The sequence below is a fragment of the Equus quagga genome, chromosome 16, assembly GCF_021613505.1.
Source record: "Equus quagga isolate Etosha38 chromosome 16, UCLA_HA_Equagga_1.0, whole genome shotgun sequence".
Taxonomy (NCBI): domain Eukaryota; kingdom Metazoa; phylum Chordata; class Mammalia; order Perissodactyla; family Equidae; genus Equus; species Equus quagga.
Genome location: NC_060282.1, coordinates 36,519,184 through 36,541,692, shown reverse-complemented (window position 1 = coordinate 36,541,692; position 22,509 = coordinate 36,519,184). Strand labels below are relative to the sequence as shown.

The 22,509-nt window shown below is 40.6% G+C and overlaps 1 protein-coding gene across 4 annotated transcripts in view; it reads left to right on the top strand.

Annotated features, from left to right (window-relative positions):
• The window catches only part of GRHL2 (grainyhead like transcription factor 2), a 156,080-nt gene that overhangs the window by 40,856 nt on the left and 92,715 nt on the right, over positions 1-22,509 (top strand). For all 4 annotated transcript variants that reach the window (XM_046642041.1, XM_046642038.1, XM_046642037.1 and 1 more), the window contains exons 2-4: positions 5,125-5,320; positions 13,036-13,103; positions 17,419-17,812. In XM_046642041.1, coding sequence (XP_046497997.1) covers positions 5,153-5,320; positions 13,036-13,103; positions 17,419-17,812 — 630 coding nt within the window. In that variant the 5' untranslated portion in view covers positions 5,125-5,152. The remainder of the gene's footprint in view (positions 1-5,124; positions 5,321-13,035; positions 13,104-17,418; positions 17,813-22,509) is intronic.

The window sequence follows — 22,509 nt, the reverse complement described above, 5'->3', positions numbered from 1 at the left end:
AAAGAGAAATAATAATAGCTGATGTTTGCAGCTTTACAGTGTCAGTGGCAGTATTTAATTCTGACAAAAATACTAAGGAGTGGATATTATTATTCTACCTCATTTAGGGTACATCTCAATTTTACAGATGAGGAAACTGATGCACAGAAAGGTTAACTGCCTTTTCCAGGGTTATACAGCTAGTAAGTGGTGCAGCCAGGATTTGCATTCAGGCAGTCTGGCTCCAGAGTATATATTTTCAACCAGTACATAAGTTTTGGTTCTGGATGGCGGGGGACAGATGATGGTTAGGACTGCCCAACTGAGAAACCATAATTAGCTTAGTTTTGGATTCATTGAGTTTAAGTTGACAACAGGGCATCTACATAGAAATGCAGAACTGACTCTCAGGCAATACACATCTGTTAGTCATTAAGGTAAAGGATCAATGAAAACCATATGGATCAGCAATGGAGAGAGTAGAGCACAGGGCTCAGGAAGGATCAGAGTTAGAGGAATAAGAGGAGAATACAGTAGAATGGGAACTAGGAAAGAATGATTGGCTACAGGAGAAAATCACCTTCGTATGATGTCTTGGAAGCCAGGTAAAGCAAGATTTTACAGAAATGAGAAATGGCCAAGAAAAGCCAAGAATAAGAGTAAGAACTGAGAACAGTCTATTGGATTTTGAGCAGAGGTCATTAGTAGAAACAGTTCTAAATGGAAATAATACTTCCAATATTATTTATTGAAGATCTGTAATGTACCAGGCACTTCGTATGTAAATATCCGAGTTTCTCCTTTAGAACAACTCTGTAAGATTAATATCATGATACAGACAAAGAAATGGAAGCTCAAAGATGGAAAGTAACTCATCTAAATTCAGTAATTGACAGAATTGAGATTAAAACTGAGGTTTATTCAACTCCCAAACAACCCTCCTTCCAGACAACTCCCCCGCAAAAAACCCAAAACCAAAAAAAGCCCTAAAATCAAAAACCAATGCCCTTCTAGAACTTAGAAATAGATGATGAGAAATAGATTGAAAATGATAATTTGTATGAATACTTTACTGTCCTAGTTTTTATTTTGTGAATCCGAGTGAAGTGGATTTATAGTTAGATTTGTTCACTGTTACTACACATATTTTTGGGAGATGAAGAAGTTATGTGCTAAGTTTCGTGTGCTTCTCCCCAGCAAAACATTCCTGCTTTAGACTTGTTAATACGCGCGGGGGGATGGTAGGTTGCCTCTGGCAGAGTGATCTGGAGCTTTTCTTGACTTGTTAGTTATGATCTCAATGGCGTAGCTGCTCCACCTCTTTCACTACTTCAGCGGATGACTCATTTCTCAGTTTCCCCCCAACATCCACAAAATGAAGAAGTGGGTTAAAGAAAACAAATTAGAGAAAAAAATAGTTAGACAGTAGTCCCCTCTTATCCATGGGGGATATGTTCTGAGACCTTCAGCCTAAAGCGAAAGTTAGTACTGGACCCTACACCAAACTGCTATCACGACAGTTGATCTGGTAGCTGAGGTGACTGCTGGGTGACTAAGGGGCTGGTAGCGTATACAGTGTGGATATGCTGGACAAAGGGATGATTCACTTCCTGGACGGGACAGAGCATGATGGGTGAGATTTCATCCTGCTACTCAGAGCAGCGCGCAATTTAGTACTTATGAATTGTTTATTTCTGGAATTTTCCATTTAATATTTTCATACCATGGTTGACTGTGGGTAACTGAAACCACAGAAAGTGAAACCGCAGATAAGAGAGGACTACTGTATGTGTGATCGAACAGGGCCTTAGCCTTGCTATGAATGCTCAGGTCCTAATCTAAACTTTTCTCTAAAGAAGGACCAAGGATCAAGTTGATAGTTGCTGTTTACAGTTCTGTGTTGGAGGCTACCCAGAACCTGAAATACCTAAAGCTACGCAAAGGATATTTAAAAAGTTGACCAGAGCAGAATTAGAAGTGTCATTCCAAAAGACCAAGAATGAAACTCAGTTTGAGAAACTGTTCCGAAGTTTGGTAAAAGCTATCCTGTGAAATTTTCCTTTCTTTATAAGGCTACATTTTTGCTCAGTGTACCAGAGAGATTATTCTGTTTTTATGAAACCAAGCTTTATTCAACAGTGCTCTGTACCGGAGAGATTATAATCTATGAAGAAAAAAACGAAGTCATTATGCAGTTAAAGGGAAGAGCATAAAAGGCTCCTTTGGCCATCAAAAATGTGAAAAGAAATGGCTAGTAAAGTTGTGCTTTTTTGGAATTTTTCTTTACAGTGATCACGTAAGGATTCATCAACCATTTCATCACAGAGGAAAGGCTGATGAGTCTAAATTTATGAGTGAACATTTGTGCTGGGAACGGCTGAAATCATCAAGCTGGGAGACTCAGCAGGAAGGCGTAGGGGCTTTAGGAAGGAAGACTCAAGGAAAAATCTCTCCAGTGAATCAGGACACCACTTAGTATAAATCTAGAGTTGGCTCTTATCCTTTGGACTGGCGCTTCCTGCTAAACTTTTGGAAATTAGCCAGCGTTGTAATTAACACTCCCTGTCCACCAGCAATATGTGCTTTTTTCAGGCATGAAAGAGGATAAAATCCTCATCTTTTTTGATGGCGGGGTCCCTGCAGATAACGTTGAAGGTCTTCATTCCTTCTTGAAGGACTGAGCATTTTAGGAAGTGTGCATGATGCCTGGGCCCTCAGTGGCAACAATTAGAGTTCAGAATCCTCTATTTCACCCCGTAAGTGCAGGCTGCAGATCAGGCACCCAGAGTGGTCCCACCTGAACGACCGTGGAAGGGGTAGTGGTGGCATTGCTGCAACATGAGCCGCCTCCTCTGCCTTCTTGGTCTTCCCCAGAGGCCTCATTTCTTCCCCTCATAGACTCTTAGGAGTCCGCCAGCATTTCTATCTCCAAATCCAACCCTATCCATTATGATTAGTGACTTTTCCAACACAGAAATGCTATTTTACTGTTAGATCAAAATATATAAATTTCTCTAGCTGACTCCAAAATGAATACAAATGTGCACCTTTTGTCAAAAATTCCATTATTCTGCATTACCAAAATATTCTTCATGATAAAAAATATTTCCCACTTCTGCTCATTTCAACATTGACCAGCACATTCCTGCCTATCCTTCACGTCTTTGTGGAAATGTTGGTTCCTCCTTGATCCTTGGATTAAGTTCGTCTCCTCTGTCATATACCCCCATGACAGCGTCCATTTCCCTTTCTCGCATTTATTGCCCCTGTAATAGTGGCACCACATCTCCCCCACTGGACTGCAAGCTACATGGGCCACAGGACAGTGAGGATGCACCGCTGTATCCTCAACAACTAGCATGATGCCTAGCATCTATTGAGCTTTCAATAAGTGCTTATGGAATATTGCTAAATTAGCAACTTCAGTTTCCCTTTAATGATTATCTTTAGCACTTTTAAATTATAGTCAACTTTACCAAAAATTGGTGTACCCACAAGCTTTATGGAAACAATGAACTGTGCAGTGATAGTAACACGTCTTATTTGTATAGCATGTGCAGTTTACTGAACTCTATTTCATCTGTTATTTTATTTAATTCTCACAATCACCTTGTCAGGTAGGTAGGGTGGGCATTGCTGTCCTTATTTAAGGCTGAAGAAACTGAAGTGCAGACAGTTTCTACCACTGAAAGTAGTGAGCAAGGACTCACTTCCGGGGCCTGTGCTACTGCATGTCACCATACTGCCTAATGGTTAGTAAGCCCTTCCACCAGAGTTTTTCTCATTTACTTCCAGAAACTTGATTATACCCTTTTAATCCAATTCATTTGCAATTGGGTCATTATTCTCTCTCTTCCCAATCAGTGCCACCAAACTACTGGCAGAGAGTTCAGATCAGGGGCCTGGAGACCATCTAGCCTAGAATTCCACTCTGCTAAATGTGAATTTCCCACCCCCATCCGCAAATATATCTTACCCATGTCAATGTCATTTTCTGACCTTATACCAATGCATGGCACCATGACAGCACATGATGGGCCCTCAATAGTCTTTGCTGAGAGTTCATCCCAGTTCTCTATCACAAAGTGAGCTGAGAGCCCATCTACCATTGGAAGGTCCTGTAGGAGTGTTAGCAAAATGGGACCTGTTTCAGAACTGAATGACCATCAGAAGGACCTTGGTGACTGAATTTGCATTGATTAATATGGGTATTGCCTTCACCAGCCCTGCCACTTGTACATGTCATGTTACTATGAGTCAACATAAGTGTTATTAAAACACAATGTGTCGTTGTTCCATTTTGGTTCCATTTCAATGAACAAGTCTGGGTTGCTGCTGAGGACTGTCATGCTTTTGGGTATTTGAGTTATTATCATCCTCCTTAAGAAATTGCCTTTTTTATGAGTTTCTGCTTTATCCAAGTTTGGCTTGATTAGGATTGATAACTGACTCCAACCCCTTTCTGAAAATTCTCCAGATTTACTCCTCACTCTCCATGATAATTTTTATAACCTATAGCTTTTATATCATTTAAGTATAATAGGATCCTCTGACAACACAGGATTCATATATAGAGTCAGTCTCGTTACTGTTGCTTCGTATCCTTATTATGCAGTGTATCTGTAAAATATCTTGTTTGCAAAGTAGCTTATATTTCCTTTTTTAATTAAGAGACTTGGATTGGTCTATAATTCACCAGCAATTTCTAGTATAGATTAAACTAGATGAAATAGTTTTTAATAATCATTAATGTATTGATTACATTTAATATATTGCATATATTTATAATTAGAACTCAGAGAGTTAAATGAAACTTGCTCCCTCACAGTGTTTTATTTTAATATTCTTTAATGAAGAATAATTAAATAAAATGATTTGGCTCCTAGAATGATTGGATGTGGAAAACCAGTGTGAAGAGGACCAGCTTACACAACTTATACAGCCTTATAAAGATCATTATTACTTCTCATAGACAGTGAAAAAATAAATCAATGGCTTTATAAATGCACTGTGGCGGTCACTTTAGTTATAATCTTCCCTTCTCCATCCTGGGGAAGTACAAATTAATCATGTAATATGCATATTTTTAGTGGGAAGAGGAATATTTCTTTGATAATGAACCCCACATTTCTCTTGCTTTCACAGTAATAAACGACTGGTGGCCTTAGTGCCCATGCCCAGTGACCCTCCATTCAATACTCGAAGAGCCTACACCAGTGAGGATGAAGCCTGGAAGTCGTATTTGGAGAATCCCCTGACGGCGGCCACTAAGGCGATGATGAGCATTAATGGTGACGAGGACAGTGCTGCTGCCCTTGGCCTGCTGTATGACTACTACAAGGTAGAGCCTGCAGCCCCACCGCCCTCCTCTTCTTGCCCCTGGGGCCTCCCCTCGCTGGTGGGAAGAGGGGACAGATTCTTCATCCCAGGCCAGAGAACGAATAGTCTTTCCACTCTCACTATGGAATTCAGCCTCTTCGTGTTCTCATTGCCTTCCTGCTGCCCCGTCGATGAAGCACAGCTTCGCTATGCCCCCAGAGGAAGTTTTTATTTTGGGATAATTATTTCTGTGTCCTCTGTTCACATGTATACATATTATCTATATATAATTCCTACTTGATATCATATTGCAAATACTTCCTTGCTGCCATTTTTACTTTATGATTATGACTTTGGGTGAATAAAGAATATTACATTGTGTGGCTGTACCATAATTTAGTCATTGCTTAGTTGCTGGCATTTAGGTTACTTGTAGATTTTGCATTTTATAAGAAACATTCAGGGCTTCTAGATTTTTCAGTTTTATGGGAATACTCCAGTGAATGTTTTTGTGGTAGACTTTTGTAGCAATTCCAAAACCTAATTTTGTTACAACCCTGTCTCTGTTTATTTCAATGGGTAGTAGATATTTATTTTGAAAAATCCTTAAACAAAATGAAATTCACTTATATTCAAATTCACTTATATTACAAAAATACCTACTGTACCAGTACCTTCAAAATGAGAATATTTCAGGAAATCAAACAGCAAACAATGATCCGTCTCAACTGTAAAGGACCAAATCTGGTATGACCTGCTCCCTTAGAACTGGTGAAGGGTAAAAAATCAGTAAGTATTTACTGAATGAGGAGATTTATTGCCTACTTAATTGTAAACGCCATTGGCTTATGCTGGGAATTGGCACAAAGGTGAGAATGGTTGTGTTTATTTTGCTGGTTGGGCACAGTGAACTCTTTATTTTAGAATAAGAACTGAATCCCTGCTTCCCTCTCTCCCTCCATCATGAGAAACAATTTTGTTTTCAGTAAGCTTCAGTCTCCGCTTCCTGTTTCCTCCTTGCTTCCTACTTCCTGTTTCCTTCCAGCAGCCTCCACTTTTACAAGTTGTGTTGGTCCCGTCTCCTACACTAGAGTTTTCATGCTTTCCAAGGGTCTTCCACCACCACCAACTCTGGCACTGCCCCCAGGCATAATCTTTCGCCAAAGTTCTCTAAAATCGCTCATTCATTTTCCAGCTTCTTCCCATTTTCTGCATTAAAACACCCCGGAGGGCTTCCTCCATGGGAGATGAGTGAAAGCCAAGCCAAGCCAGCCTTATCTAGCATGAAACACAAGGCATGAGTAACTGACAGTTCAGCCCATCCACGGTATATTAAATGATATTATTAACTGAAATAAATGCTTTTTTTTTATTGTTAGAAAGTGCTGGAGAAATATACAAAGAGCATTCCACTGGCACCCTTGCTGGCCTGTGCTGACTTTTCCCCTTATCAAGAGAGCCGGAGTTGGCAGATTTTGACAGCCTTCCTGTGAAAGTGTAAAACTCCCAACACAGCCCCTGCCATAGCAAGAAGGGACTTTAACTCTGGGGCCTTGGGCCAGATGAAAGGATGTTTTAGGGCCTATACTACATTTCATGTACATAGGGCAGTTTCCTACAGTGAACAGGTAGCGCTTGGAAAAAAAAGGAGCCTGAAAAACCATTGTGATTTCATGGTAGGCTTTTCTTTGTGGTGGTTTTATATGTTTTAATCCTTTTTGACTGAAGAGCTCATTTGAAAAACACAAGGATGAATTCTAAATGTTTTGGAGTGAAAAATCTCAAAACTTATTGAGGATGGAAGAGAAGCAGAGAACTTACAAATTAGACTGCTTCATGTACTAGGCTGTTTCTTGAGGATTCAGCTTTATTAGACTTTTGTTTTAATATATAATGTTCAGAAATGGTGTCATCCTTAGAAAGAAATTGGAAAGCAATTTTTCTTTATGATAAAAAACAGTTAACACTTGACAGTTTTATTGATCTTTAATATCTAATGACATGTCATTAAAGTGACTCTGATTCAATTACTAGGCTCATTACAACTTCTGTTTGTAACTTTTATAACTATATCAAGCTAATATGTTAGTGAATATTTTGTAAGGCTTTGAAGAAATATATTATGATATATTTTGAAGAAATAAATTGTTATTTTTTTAAATAGATTTTATTCCATCGCTGTGGAATGGACATAACTTCAGATACCTGTTCAAATACCTAGGTGGCATTCATTTTTTATTAATGAGAAAGAGAGGCATACCCCAAAATGAAAATAATTAGTAATTTATGGAAGCAGTGTATTTTATTTCCCATAGGTTCAGAGGATAGTTAAGTATTAGTAAATATGGTACCTGGATTACCTCTCCTCTTTTTTTTTTTTTTTGAGGAAGATTAATTCTGAGCTAACATCTGTGCCCATTTTCCTCTATTTTATATGTAGGATGCCCGCCACAGCAAGGCTTGATAAGTGGTGCTAGGTCCACGCCCAGGATGTGAACCGGCAAACCCCAGGCTGCCAAAGTGGAGTACGAAAACTTAACTGCTACGCCACTCACAAAATGTGAGAGGCTGGCCCCTCACATTTTTAATATTTAAAGGAAAGTTGAAATATTGCCTTCTAAAAATATTTTGAGATGTAGAGTAGGAAGTTTACATAAAACTCAAGTTGTAGCCAAGTCTATAACTCTTTCTGTTGAATTAACATTTTCCATGGTTAATTTATTCGTTTAGGATACAAAATACTGAAATAATATATTTTCTAAGACTGTGTGGACCAGTAGAGTTACACGGCTCCTTTTACTTCACACAAGCTTTACTATATTTTTGCTTGAAACGTTTTAATGTCTATGGAAAGAATTAGTCTTGTTCCCAACAACTCTGTTCACATGGTCATTCTCAGGCCTGAATTAGCCCTCTGATGCTCACAGCTTATATATGCTGGTATTAAAGTTATAACAAAGTTTAGTCTCCTTTGAGGATACACCTTCATTCTGTAGTAAAGTAAAATGTTAATGGAAAAAAAGAGATTCTGTTGTTTGAGTATAAACTTTGGGAAGATAAATTATTGTAACGATTGCTGCCATCTTACCCTTTAAGTTCCGTGGACTTTTTATACCTCTTTGTAAGCAGTAGTTGATTCTTTTGGTAAAATACACCATTTTTCCTTGCTCCTAAGGTTGAAGAACATCACCCCGCGGGGATAGTGGTGGGCTTTGTCAGAGAGAGGAGGGTGTGTGACACACAGCAGGTGCTCAAGAAATGGTGGTCCCTGTCCTTGGAAACTGCAAAGGCATCTCTTGGTGTAACAGTTTATACATTTCAGATTCTTTTCACCTACATTTTTAAACTGTCACCATAGTGAAGCCCATCAGGTTTTATATTTTATAGTTCAGGCAACTTAGTGGGATTTACTCAAGATTATAGGACCATCCTGCGCATTTCCTAATATCTGTTTCATTACCCTGTCTGTGTTAGTCTGCTCAGGCTGCCACAACAGGACACCACAGAACGGGGGGTTTAAACAACAGAAATTTATTTCCTTATAGTTCTGAAAGCTGGAAGTCCACGATCAAGGCGCTAGCAGGGTTAGTTTCTGGGAGGTGTCTCTTCCTTCCGGGCTTGCAAATGGCTGCATCCTCGCTGTGTTCTCACGTGTCCTTCGTGTGTACGTACGCTTGGGGTCTCTTCCTCTTCTTATAAGGCTATCAGTCCCATTAGCTTAGGGCCCCACCCTTGTGACCTCATTTAACCTTACTCACCCCCTTAAAGGTCATCTTCGAATGCAGTCACACTGGGGGTTAGGGCTTCAACATAGGAACTTTGGGGTCTCAATTCAGTCCATAACGCTGTCCGTCATTTAAAAAATACCTTTTTCTGAACCCATTTACCCATTTGAAAATGGGTTCAAATTTTAAAAATTCATTTTAAGCTACTTATATGAAGATAACCATATTTCTAGAATCTCTTATAATTTAAGAGGTCAAACGTCAGACCAGTTTTCTATTCAGTTTAAGCTATTTACCAATAGCAGCTCCAAAGTGGCGTGTGACCTTTGGATGAATTTCAGGCATGACTGCAAAACATGACGACTCCATTAGTTATTTTTATTTCATATGTTAGTTTTTAAAGTGGTTTGGTTTACTGTCTTACTTTATTTTTCCCCTGAGGGTGCTGGTGACAGATATTATGGGGGTGGATTGGATATCCAAAGGCAGGAGGGACGCAGTTTAAGACCTCAGAGAGGTCACTGTCCATCATAGACTCAGTTCTGTAAACCTCTAGCCACAATGCATGCTGCTAAGTGCTGTGGGGATGTGCTCCCCGACAAAGGGATGTGCTCCAGGAACAGTGAGGAGAATACAGCAGCCTTCCAGAGAACTCAGGCTTCCAGAGGAAGCAATAGCAACTCTACTGGGAAGCAGAAGAGGGTTCATCTGGTAGAGAGATGAAGAGAGAGCATTTCAGGCAAAAGGAACAGGAGATGAGAAAATACGGGGTATCAAACTCCAGCTTATACTCAGTGGACTGCAAGTAATCAGTCTTGCTGAACTGTGAGGGGTGAGTGAAGGGGATGGGCAATCAAGACTGGTCAGGAAGGCAGTGGCTTCCTGAGGAAGAGGCTGGGCTGGTGGGCTGGGCTTTATTTTCCCAAATGGGCATCCAGGGCTAGGTGCACGGCCTTGTTGTTTTGCTGGATGAATGAGTGAATAAGTGACCTAATAAATATTCATAAGCTGTTGAAATTGTTTTTAAAAATCAGCTTTTTATTTTAGGCTTTACATATACGTTATAGAAAATGCAAGAAGGATTAAAGAAGAAAATGAAATGTCCTATGATCCTTCTATCATACCATTTGGCATCATTGCCTCCAATATTGAAGGATTTTGAACATAAGCCTGATAGATTGGAGAAATGATTTACACATTTTACAGCAGCAGCAGCAGCAGCAGAGAGTTGGGTTATGGGCAGAGAATCTAGTGAGCAGTCCACTGCAATAGTCCAGGTAAAAAATGATGAAGTAAGAGGTGGTAGTGGGGGTTCCCTGGGTCAGCATTTGTAAGATTTTCCCTAAGTAAGCCACTGACAGAGACACTAAATAGAGACCAAGCAGTGTATTTGGGAAGTTGTTAAGTATTTGTTTGAATAAAAGCTGGCAACTGATTGTGTGTCTATATGAGTTGGTGGGGAGACCCCATAACTAGGAGCAAGATGTCTAAGATGGTTCTCAGATTAACCAAGACAAAGAGTACAGAAGAAAGGCTTTGGAGAGAAAGATAATTGTGTGTTGAATTTGATGTGCTTGTAGGATGTCCAGGTAGGTCTGTCTGATAGACAGTAATGTGGGTCTAGACTCAAGAGGGGGGCCTGAGTCCAGAAGTCTCAGTTTCTCTAAGGAGGACAATCTTTAGGAGATCAAAGGTAAATATGGTTCAAAATGGCCCGGATGGAAGCAAACCCAAAGGTTAATAACCGCTTTCGTTGCGTGTACCCAAATCTGAAGACTGAGCAGTCTGCTCAGAGCTCACATTGCATTGGTGCATCTTGGCAACAGTAAACATTCACTTCCATGGGTTGCTAACATATGTTGGTGTTGGGAATCCCTAATTCTTCTACTTCTTTTGTTTTGCTTTTTCTGGGCCATTTTGATTGATTGATTCATTCTTTCAACAAGTATTTAGTGAGGACCTACTACATTCTAGGTACTTGGGACATAGCCATGCACAAAGGTACATACTCTTGGAGATTGTAATCTAATCATGGATGTGGACATTGAATGGGTCTTAAAGTATGCTCATGAGTCAACCTGGCAAAGGCATGGGTAGGGTGGAGTGGGGGAGTGGGGTGTGTTGCAGGCAGAGAGGACTTTGTTTGATGGCTCTGCTGTGAGAAGGAGCATTGCAGGTCGGAGCTACAGTGCGACTGTGTGCACGGCAGTGACTGGGACCGCCCAAGTTGAGGCGGGAAACTTTTGAAGGCTAAGTTCCTGAGAGTAATGGGAAGCATTGAAGAGTTTTAAGTAACGGCATAATGGGATCAGACCTGGGTGGATCTTCCTAATAGATCCAGAATGGATTTCAGGGACTAAGTGAAGGAGAGGAGAGACCAGTTAGGCGGCTGATGCAACAGCCCAGGCAAGAGTTGAAGGCTGAACCAGGAGGTGGGCATCCAGAGGGAAGTGGATAGATTGAGTCACATGGGACTTAGCATAACATCTTCAAGGCTCATCCATATTATAGGATGTATCAGAATTTCATTTTTAAGGCTGAATAATATTCCAATGTTTGTATGTATCACATTTTTAAAATTCATTCATCTGTAGATGGATATTTGGGTTGTTTCTACCTTTTGGCTATTGTGAACAATGCTGTTATGAACATTGCTATACTAGATATTGAAATTCTGTGTTTATCTGTCATCTTCAGTAGATGATAGGAGCTACGTTTTAGTCATCTCATTTCTATCTAGCACTTAGCAATGCCTGGTTCATTGTAGACCCTCAAAATTGACATTTGAATGAAAGACTTACAATTGATTTATTTTATTTTTATTTAACAAATACTTAAAAAGTACCAGACACTAAGTGCTTTAAAAAAAATTAACTCATTTAATTTTACTAAAACTTCTGTGAGGTATAGGACTATCATTATGTCCATTTTACAGATGAGGAAAGTGAGGCAGAGCTTAGTTAGTGGTAGAGCTGAGATTCGAAGCCAGACAATCTGGTCTCACTCTCAGATCTTATCCACCCTGCTGTTTTGCCTCCCTTGTTTGCTGACTGGGCTTGCAAATATATCAGGTGAGTGCAAACCATAAAAATTGCTGGAGGAGTCCAAAAGAGGAATGCTTCTTATGAATGCTCTTTTATGTCAAAATAGTGCAGACTGTCTTTTGGGTGCAAAGGAGTTTGGCTGGAAGGAAGATCTGGAGATCAAGCAAAACAAAACAAAACAAAACAAAACAAAACAAAAAACAAAAATCATCCAACCAACCAAACAAATCCAAACCTACTACTCACATGTTTGAGAACTATGGCAGAGATACGTAAATGACGTGTGATGCAGTAAGGCGATTAGATGGTGGTCAGAAACACAGCTGGTGGGGTGTCCCTTCTTTCAAGCAGCACTTTTTCAATAATCTTTCAGGCAATATGTTGGTGTTGTGGTTGTGAAGACAATAAAAAAGTGCATTAGAAGAAAAATTGTGAAAGCAAGTCTGTCAGCTATGTGGGGAGGGTGGTGGGTAAAGGGTGGTCCAGGTGTATTGGATGCTGCTCCCCACTGGCCAGTGCTGCCCCATGCCCAGTTTGCTCCCCTCCAGGTCAGCACCTGAAGTCCCTCATCAGAGTGGAGGGTCACTCCCCGTTCCTTAAGAGGATGCTTGTTGTAACTCCAAGATGTTTTCTGTCTGCTCAAGGGTGTAGATGTCACCCTCCACTCGTGGTGCTCCTTTCCCCTCATCTACTCCCAGGATGTGGAGGGCTCGGAAGGTGCTCAGATCCAGAGAGAGTTGGCTAAGTCAGCAGTGCACAGCAGAATCAGGATTGTCCTGGCCCTAAGTTTATCATCACCCCTTAGTGTCTGGTCCACTGTCATTGCCACACTTGCTACAATAACAAATCTGCCAGCTCTTCCTGGAGACTATTTCATTTTGGTTTCTTTGTTAATGCTGGTATCTAGCTCTGTGCGTGGTCACGGTTGCATCTATGTAAATCTGACTGATGGTTGGTGATGTTTCCAGGTTCCTCGAGACAAGAGGCTGCTGTCTGTAAGCAAAGCAAGTGACAGCCAAGAAGACCAGGATAAAAGGTATGATGTTATGTAAAGGAATATGCCTGGCTTCCAGAATAACTCTTTTTCTATGTTTTTTGAAAACTACAATGTTAAACTATAAATTTTGTTCTTGTGAGGAGATGTCAAGAAGCTTAGCTTCCTCTGTCTGTCTTTTGGATTCTGGACCAAATCCGGATCTCAGTAGGGAGAGCAAATTGCATTTTTTGGTTGTGCACCCAAGGGTCATCAGCAGGCTCTTCAGATACCCCCCTTCCAAGGAGGCTGAAAATCCGAAGAGTTAGAGGTGATATGCTGGCAAGATAGACCACTGCTGGAGTGAACTTTTCTGTCAACCCCATTGCTGTTTACCTGTGATGAGACCTGTGAGGGAGCGAGACACCAGAAGCTTGATTTCCATGAGGGGAGAGGAAGGGGTTGGGGCTGTTTCTCAGCCCAGGGAGGCAGCTGGTGGGGAGCCAGGGGTAGCAGTGGACACCGTCAGGGTGCGGGGGCAGGACGGATGTCGGAGATCATTGTGTAACACCCCTTTCCTGCAATCCTGAATTAAGAACCCGTTGAAAAACAAGACACAGTCAGATAGATTGAAGTTGAAAAAAATAAAAATCAGTTTTATTTCTGATAAAGCCAATTAGAGAATGTGATTTTGATTCCGTAGTTTGTAACGTTTCATTCCTGACTTAGCTGTGTCTACTCATCCAGTCCCAGGCAGGACTTCAGGCCTCCCTGAAGGGACAGGCCACTTATGGTATGGCAAGGGTGACTGGAGTGTCCCCTGTCTTTGGCCAAGGTGATTCAGACATAAAGAGGGTACCAGAAAGAACTGAACCACCTTTCTCAGCTACTTCTCTCAAACTCACCAATCCAGCTCCCCTGCAGAGGGATGGAGACGCCACAGTGCTTTTCTGTTGGAGGTTTTTCCCATGGAAATATGAAGCCATGAGCAATGAAATCTCCTGCTAGGATATATGTCAGAATCCTACCTGGTCTTCATAGGAACTGTTTGGGACATTATGATCTTGATATGTGACTAGCAGTGGGGGCCACTTCACCAACAAGCAGCCCTTTGCTATGCATCACCTCCAAGGTAGACCCCCAGCTGAAGATTAAGGCCATGTGCATCTGAGTGCAGTTCCACAGGGACCTTCTGAGGCTCCATGCTGCCCTGGGCTCTGGGCCCTAATGGGCAGCAGTGATGACAGGGAGAAAGAGGCTGATGCTCTTCGGGTCTGTAACTTTTCCTCCATCCAGCCAGTGTTTATTAAGCCAAGCATATGCTGTCTGCTAAGTCCTATCCCGGTACTCATACCGGAGTCAGGGAAAAATGGGTCTAAGGTGTGTGCTCTGTCTGCATCATCATAGGCAAAAAAGGCCATTTTTTGTTAAAGCATCTTTTAAAACAACTTTGAAGAGTGACAGCCACTCGTATTTTGATGGTTATTTTTGTGACTTCAATGAAGCACCTTAAAAAAAATGTCAGTGAGGTGTAGATGAAACAACCTTGTATAGACTAATTACGGCTTAGTAGACTTCTGGTTGAGTGTAATTTGGAAGGATATCATTTGATCTGCAGTGTATTCACTACTTAAGGTGCCATGTGCTAACATGATATCATTACAAATGTCTGTGACATGATGCAAATTTTTTAAAAAGTACAATTTAATGTAACATTCTTAGCATTGCATTTTTTCTCGAATTATAATATTTGTTTCGATTTTAAATTCTATCACAGGTGAGTCAGTATCTCACAATAATTCTTACTTTGTTCAAATCATCCATTTTTTGGATGTCCTTCTGAGGTTCTCTGGCGTCAGCTTCTAAAGCTGATGCCGTTCTATGGAGGCATAGTTACACGTTATAGGATGGTGCTGAATCGATTATTTCCTTACCATATGGTAATAATGACAACTAGATTTATATAACTCCGTAGTTTGCTTATTTGTTTGTTTATAACAATGTTCAAAATATTTTCACTTGTGTTTCTTGTTTAAAATTCATGTGTTTGGCATGGATTAAAAAATTAGGAAATTTGGCCTGAAATGAACTCCAACTATAGAGGAGTTGGTTAACTTTGAATATTTTGGCAAAGCTAGTAGGTCTGTGCTTGTGCAAAGCCCAGAGGAGCAGAAACTGAATAATTGCTTTGGTAGCTAATAAACGTAGACCAACCCTTCTATACCCAACATTCAGAACATTATACACACGTATTAATAGTTAATCCTCCACAAAAGGGCTTGGGGTAAATGAGTTTGGGAAATTCTGGGTTACAATTCAACAGGCGAAGGAACACCTGGGGGCCTTTACTGTGCTCACGGTGTTTGTGACCCACCTAGGGTGGTCTTGTTAATGGCAATGGTTTCTTTTCTTAATACTGATTTTATCATGAACTCCTTTCTTTGAGGAACATTTATGAGTATTCCATGCAATGTTCTAAACAGTGGGGTTTAGGAAATGCTGATATAAATGGGTGGTCTGGGTGTTGGCATTACCCAGCTAACTGGATTCAGATTAAGCATAATTTCTAAATTTTCACTGTGTCTTATGTACAGATTCGCTGTATTGATTTGTCCATGAAAGCAGGTTATTATTTAAAGCCAGAATGTTTGTAGACTTGTGATTTTATTCTTTAAAGGATTATTTTCTAGAATTATTTCTACAGATCTGTGACAGACTCAGAGAAGTTTTGATATTTTTGTGTTGGCTTTGTTCGTGTGGAGCCATTCTTTCCTCAAGCTTCACTTTGAAGTTTTATCTGAAAAATCAAAGCTAAAAATACCAAATCCTGCTTGAGAGGTAGGCACGCTCAGAGGCTAATGGACTTTCTTTACAGAGAGCAGCCAGGAGAGCTCAATTCTTGGAAGAACCAATTTTGTTCAAATATTTCTCTCAGTGAGAGATGCCAGTAATTGCCAGAAAGCACATGCTAGTTTTAAAAAAGTAGACGTGGGAGACGGGGCTCCATGCAAAACATGTATTTTCTCTCCATGTCATTCAGAACAACTCATAAATAAGTGATAGGTGACCCCAAATTTTATTGACCACAGGGACTTTGCTAGTAAAATCATTTTGCTATCACAGTACTCTTTCATTAATAAGTTTCTCTTTCCTTCTGCTCTGTCCCAGAATTCCCTAGTATAAATGAAAGTATTTCATCCTAGCCTGGCAAGAATTAATTGTTTGAATCTTTTCCTTTCTCTTTGTACCAGCCAGGAGGTCTGAGGTCTGAGAGATCTTGTTTTACATAAACCCAGTTATACCACTTTCTTAAGCCCCGAAAATAATTCAGTGCTAAGGGTATCAATGAGCTCATGTTATTTTTCAATTTAGTGAAAATAGTTTAATGGTAAACTCTTATTATCTTATATTTCCTGCAAGGAGTTTAGTCCACAGAACAGTGAAAAATATTTTTCCCAGTTCCTCCCTTTGAATTATTTTCCTGTCTCCACCTTTTTTTAAAAGCTGTTTTAAACTTCTTCTTTTGAAACCTTTCAAACATATCCAGAAGTAAAGAGGACAGTATAATGAGGCTCCCAACACTCAGGTCCCCAGCGATAACTGTTCCACCTACTTCATCTCATCCTTTCCCTTTTCCTTTCTTTTCTTTTTTTATTGCAATAGTATTTAAAGTAAGTCCTTGACATCATGTCATTTCACTTCTAACCACTGCTGATTTGTATCTCTCAATAAACAAGGACATTGTATTACATAATCTCAAAATCATTATCACATCCAGCTAAATTAACAATACTTCCTTAGTATCACCTAACCCCCAGTCCGTATTCAATCCCCTCAAAAATCCCATTGCCTCATAAACGCCTCTTCGTTTTTTCAGATCAGGAGCCAAACAAGATCTACTCATCATATTTGATTATGTCTTTTAAATCTCTTAATCTAGAACAAGCCCCCACTTTTCTTTCTTTTTTCATGCTTCTGACTTATTGAAGAAACCAGATCAGTAAGATGTGCTACATTCTGGTTTGTGTGATTGTTTCTTTTTGATGTTGTTTAAGTCATTCTTTCAGCTCCTGTATTTCCTGAGAGCTGGAAGTTAGATACAAAGCTTGCTTAGATTTAGAGTCAACTTTTTTTTTTTTTTGAAATAGGTCTTTATAGATGGGTCTGATTGCATGATACCGGGAGGCACATGTGTAGTTGTTCTACTGCTGGCGATGCAAAGATTCATTGCGTTCTGTTGTAGAGTTCGCCATCAACCTTTTTCCTAATGGCATTAGCATCCACTGATTATTGCCTGCATCAGTTATTTTATTAGGAGTTGCAAAATAGTGATTTTTCTAATTCTATTATGTTGCGGGGTGCGGGTTTAAACACACAGAAACTGTCTTGGCACCAGTGAAGCCCAGAGTAATTTGAGTGGAGGAGAAAACCGAGTGCAGGTCCTAAAGACTGTTCCAGTAAACCTTTCCCTAAATCAAGACCACCTGGAGAATTCAAAACGGGAACAGTACAGCACGAATGTCCCCGAGAGCCCAGCCGTCGTCCCCGTGTCAGGAATCACAGTGGTGAAAGCTGAAGATTTCACGCCGGTTTTCATGGCCCCACCCGTGCACTACCCCAGGGGAGATGGTGAGGAGCAACGTGTGGTTATCTTTGAACAGACTCAGTATGGCGTGCCCTCCATGGTGGGCCATAGCACCTACCTCAAGGATGACCAGCGCAGCACCCCGGACAGCACTTACAGCGAGAGCTTCAAGGACGGAACCACAGAGGTGAGTCCCTCGCTCTTTTATCCACAGCTGGAACCTAAACCCAGAACCCCCAGCTAATTTTATTTCTCTATTCGCTTTTTAAGTGAAGTAAATGACTTAAATTGCAAGCTAGGGTTTTTTAAAAAAATGCGTTTGTACCTTTCTTTATAAGCAGGTTTTAATAAACCATCGGGCTGTGTGTGTAGAGGAAAATTTCTGTTTTTCTTGACTCTTAGATGACACATTCCTTTCTTTGTTTTAGTCTTAAAATTAAATACTTCTGAGGAATGAAGAGATGCTTGTGTGGAAACCTCCTCCTTTGTAAAGTCTTCACCTTGATCTCTTCTAGTTTGTAACCTTCTAAACGGTAGCTAAAGAGTTGCATGTCCATTCTTTTTAAAAATATAGCTCTTTAAGACGTAGTCTGATTGAATACTCAAGAATTTGTGTTATCAATAGTAGTGTGTATCTGTGTGCGCACTTTCTACCTTACAAACGGAGACTACGTATTCTTCTCAGTGCCCGTAGAACTTACAGAAACAGTGATCTTTGCTCGCTTGTTTGAATTCCCAAGTTTAAAGTGCACAGTTTGAAAGTTTTGGTAATTGTATATAGTTGTGTAACCAACCTCAGGATCAGTAGACACTTCCTTCACCCTAAAGGTTTCCTTCAGTGCCCTGTACTTGAAGCACTCTCCTCTCTCTTGTACTTGGTGAGCACTAATCTGCCTTCTGTAACTATAGCTTTTCTTTTTTTTTTTTTTAAGATTTTATTTTTCCTTTTTCCCCCCAAAGCCCCCTGGTACATGGTTGCACATTTTGAGTTGTGGGTCCTTCCAGTTGTGGCATATGGGACACTGCCTCAGCGTGGCTTGATGAGCGGTGCCATGTCTGTGCCCGGGATCCAAACCGGCGAAATCCCAGGCTGCTGAAGCAGGGTGTGGGAAACTAACCAATCGGCCACAGGGCCAGCCCCAATATAGTTTTGCTTTTTCTAAAATTTCACAATGGAATGATAGAGTGTATAGTCTTTTATGTTGTCTTCTTTCACTTAGTGTAATATTTTTGAGATTCACTTATTTTGTTGCTTCTATTGTTTTTTTAAATTGCTGAATGGTATTCTGTGGTAAGCATATGTCACAATTTATCTGTTCACCAGTTGACGTTTGGTTGCTGCCTGTTTTTGGCGATTACGAATAATGCTGCCGTGAGCAGTCATGTATATGGTGTTTCAAGGTGGCTGGACCATTGTCATTCCCACCAGCAAAATATGAGGATTCCTGTTTTCCACATCCTTGCCCAAACTTTTTTTTTAAACTTTTTATTAAGATTATGGTATTGTGAAATTTCGGTTGTACATTATTGTTAGTCATGTTGTAGGTGCACCACTTCACCCTGTGTGCCCTCCCCCCACCCCCCCCTTTCCCTTGGTAACCACCAATCAGTTCTCTTTGTCTATATGTTTAACTTCCACCTATGAGTGGAGTCATACAGAGTTCATCTTTCTCTGTCTGGCTTATTTCACTTAGCATAATACCCTCAAGGTCCATCCATGTTGTTGTGAACGGGACGATTTTATCCTTTTTTATGGCTGAATAGTATTCCATTGTATATATGTACCATATCTTCTTTATCCAATCATCAGTTGATGGGCACTTAGGTTGCTTCCACATCTTGGCTATTGTAAATAATGCTGCGATGAACATAGGGGTGCATCAGACTTTTGGAATTGCTGATTTCAAGTTCTTTGGATAGATACCCAGTAGTGGGATGGCTGGGTCATATGGTATTTCTATTTTTAATTTTTTGGGAAATCTCCATACTGTTTTCCATAGTGGGTGCACCAGTTTGCCTTCCCACCAACAGGGTTCCTTTTTCTCCACAACCTTTCCAACATTTGTCACTTTTTGTTTTGGTTATTTTTGCCATTCTAACAGGTGTAAGGTGATATCTTGGTGTAGTTCTGATTCGCATTTCCCTGATGATTAGTGATGATGAACATCTTTTCATGTGTCTATTTGCCCAAACTTTTTGACGTCAGTCTTTTTAACGTTAGCTGTCTTAGTGGGTATGTGATGATGTCTCATTGTGCTTTGAATATGCATTTCTCTGATGTCTGTGATGTTCAACATCATCTCATGTGCTCATTTGGCCATTGCTATAGCTTCTTTTGTGAAATGTCTGTTCAAATATTTTGCCAAGTTTTTTTGAAAGATTGGCCCTGAGCTAACATCTGTTGCCAATCTTCCTCATTTTCTTTTTCTTCTTCTCCCCAAAGCCCCCCAGTACACAGTTGTATATTCTAGTTGTGCTATGTGGCATGCCGCCTCAGCATGGCTTGATGAGTGGTGCTATGTCCGCACCCAGGATTCAAATGGGTGAAATCCTGGGTCGCCAAAGCGGAGTGCACGAACTTAACCACTTGGCCATGGGGCTGGCCCCTATTTTGCCTAATTTTTAAATTGGGTTATTATGTCTTCCTCTTCTTAAGTTGTAAGAGTTCCTTAAATAATGTGAAGTCAGTTATGTGTTTTATAGTCTGGTAGGCTTTTGGTTTTCTTAACTGTACCTTTCAAAGAGCAACAGTATTTAATCTTGATAAAGTTCACTTGATCAATTTTTTATTATATAGTTTATACTTTTTTTTTGAGGAAGATTAGTCCTGAGCTAACATCTGCTGCCAATCCTCCTCTTTTTGCTGAGGAAGACTGGCCCTGAGCTAGATATCTGTGCCCATCTTCCTCTACTTTATATGTGGTACACCTGCCACAGCATGGCTTGATAAGCGGTGTGTAGATCCGCACCTGGGACCGGAACTGGCGAACCCTGGGCTGCCAAAGCAAAATATGTGAACTTAATCGCTGTGCCACTGGGCCAGCCCCTATAGTTTATACTTTTAATAGACTATTCAGGAAGTCTTGGCCTAACCCAGTGTCACAAAGATTTTCTTTTGTTTTTTTCCCCCAGACTTTTAATAGTTTTACCTCTTACATGTAGGTTTGTGATCCATTTTGAGGTAATTTCTATATATGGCATAAGGGAAGGGTTGAAATCTGGTTTTTTTCCATATTGATATCTGTTTGTTCCAGCACCCTTTGTTGCAAAGAAAATCTTGTCTCCACTTAATTGCCTTGAGAGCCTTGTAGACCTGGTGTAATCGTGGATCATCTCTCCAATTTTTAATCCAGAATATGTAATACAATTTTTTATGAGTTCAGGTCAGCTTCTTCAAAAGTTAGGAGCAGTGCCTCTGCATTTGAGATGATGGCCATTGGCTTCCCTTTTTTCGGTCCACTTGGGTCAATAAAAGACCATGGCAGATGGGGAAAATTTGTGGTTTCTAACTTCCTAAACAGAAGTTAGTGTGGTGGCAGCATGCCAAATACTGACGGCCTGCTGCCTATTTGGTTGCCATTGAGGCAAAATGCAGCTACCTGGGGTTGAGATTGCATCCCTAAATTTAAAAATACTAAGCATTTGATGAGCTCTACTGTGTGCTGGGCATCATTCTAAGTGATAAATACTCATTTAATCCTCACACAAACCCTATGAGGTAGGTACTGTTATTGTCATCTCTGTTCTCCAAATGGGGAGACTAAGGCACGGGGCGTGTAAGTATGCCCGTGGTCATACTCCAGTAAGGGACGGAGATGGGACTGCTCACAAACTGTCTGGCTCCAGGACCTCCATTGTTAACCGTCACCTCTACACTCTCAGAGAAGGCTGTGGGCCCTTCCCATCTCAGTGGTTCCATTGCTTAAGACAGTGACTCACCCAAACTTTTTTTTAGAACTGAGTGTTTTTATCTATGTCATTAGATATTCCTTACCTTTCAGCTGGCAAGAGGAGGCACGGGGGACTAGCTTTCTGCAGCGGTGGTAGGGAGCTAGGGGAGACAAGTGCGCTCGCAGCTTTTCTGCTCCTGGCGCCAGTCACTCCCGGCTGCCTGCTGTGTGCTGTGACACTGGGGAAGGAGCAGAGGGAGACGTAGTCAAGTCCATGCCCTAAAGAGGCTGCCATATTTCTTGAATTCTGGTAGCTTTATAATCAAACTTTCAGTGTCCTTGTGATAAAAATGTAGGGCTAAAGTTAGCTTCTTGTGCTGTAGTGCTCAAAGTAGTTAACAATTTCTTTTTTAAAACTGAGCAAGGGATCTTGTAGGTTTTGGGTATTGTTGAAGATTTGATTTGCCCTCAGGCAGTTGGGGTGCTTCTGTTGGAAAAACAAGTCCTTCCACATGGGAATGCCAGGTACATGCTTCTTCAGTAAAGCGTTGCCACTGATGTTTTTCTCACACGGTGAGGAAATATTCCATTAGTCCCAGCAGAGTCCATGGATGTGGTCCAATGTCAACAGAACCATCATGCTATTTAGGGGACATGTTATCAGTTGTGTTCGTGTTGTAGATAAAGAGGCTTGTGAAAGGAAGCTATTGTATTTTGTGTCTTATTTTAAAGTGGATGAGAAAGTAACTTACCAGAAACTGAATGTGAAGATTATTCCCGCTGAATTTGGTTTAGCTGCTCTCCTAGTCTTGGAAACCAGTGTTTACATTGCATATTATATTTCAATCTGACGTAAATTAAATGGAATGGTCTACAGCCATGGCATTGCCAACTGGTTATAAGATTAGGTGAGCTCAGAATAATTTCACCAAGTAAATTTCACTACGGGAAATTTGTCTAAAGGCTAGTACTTCTTTTAAGTAAACTATTAAAA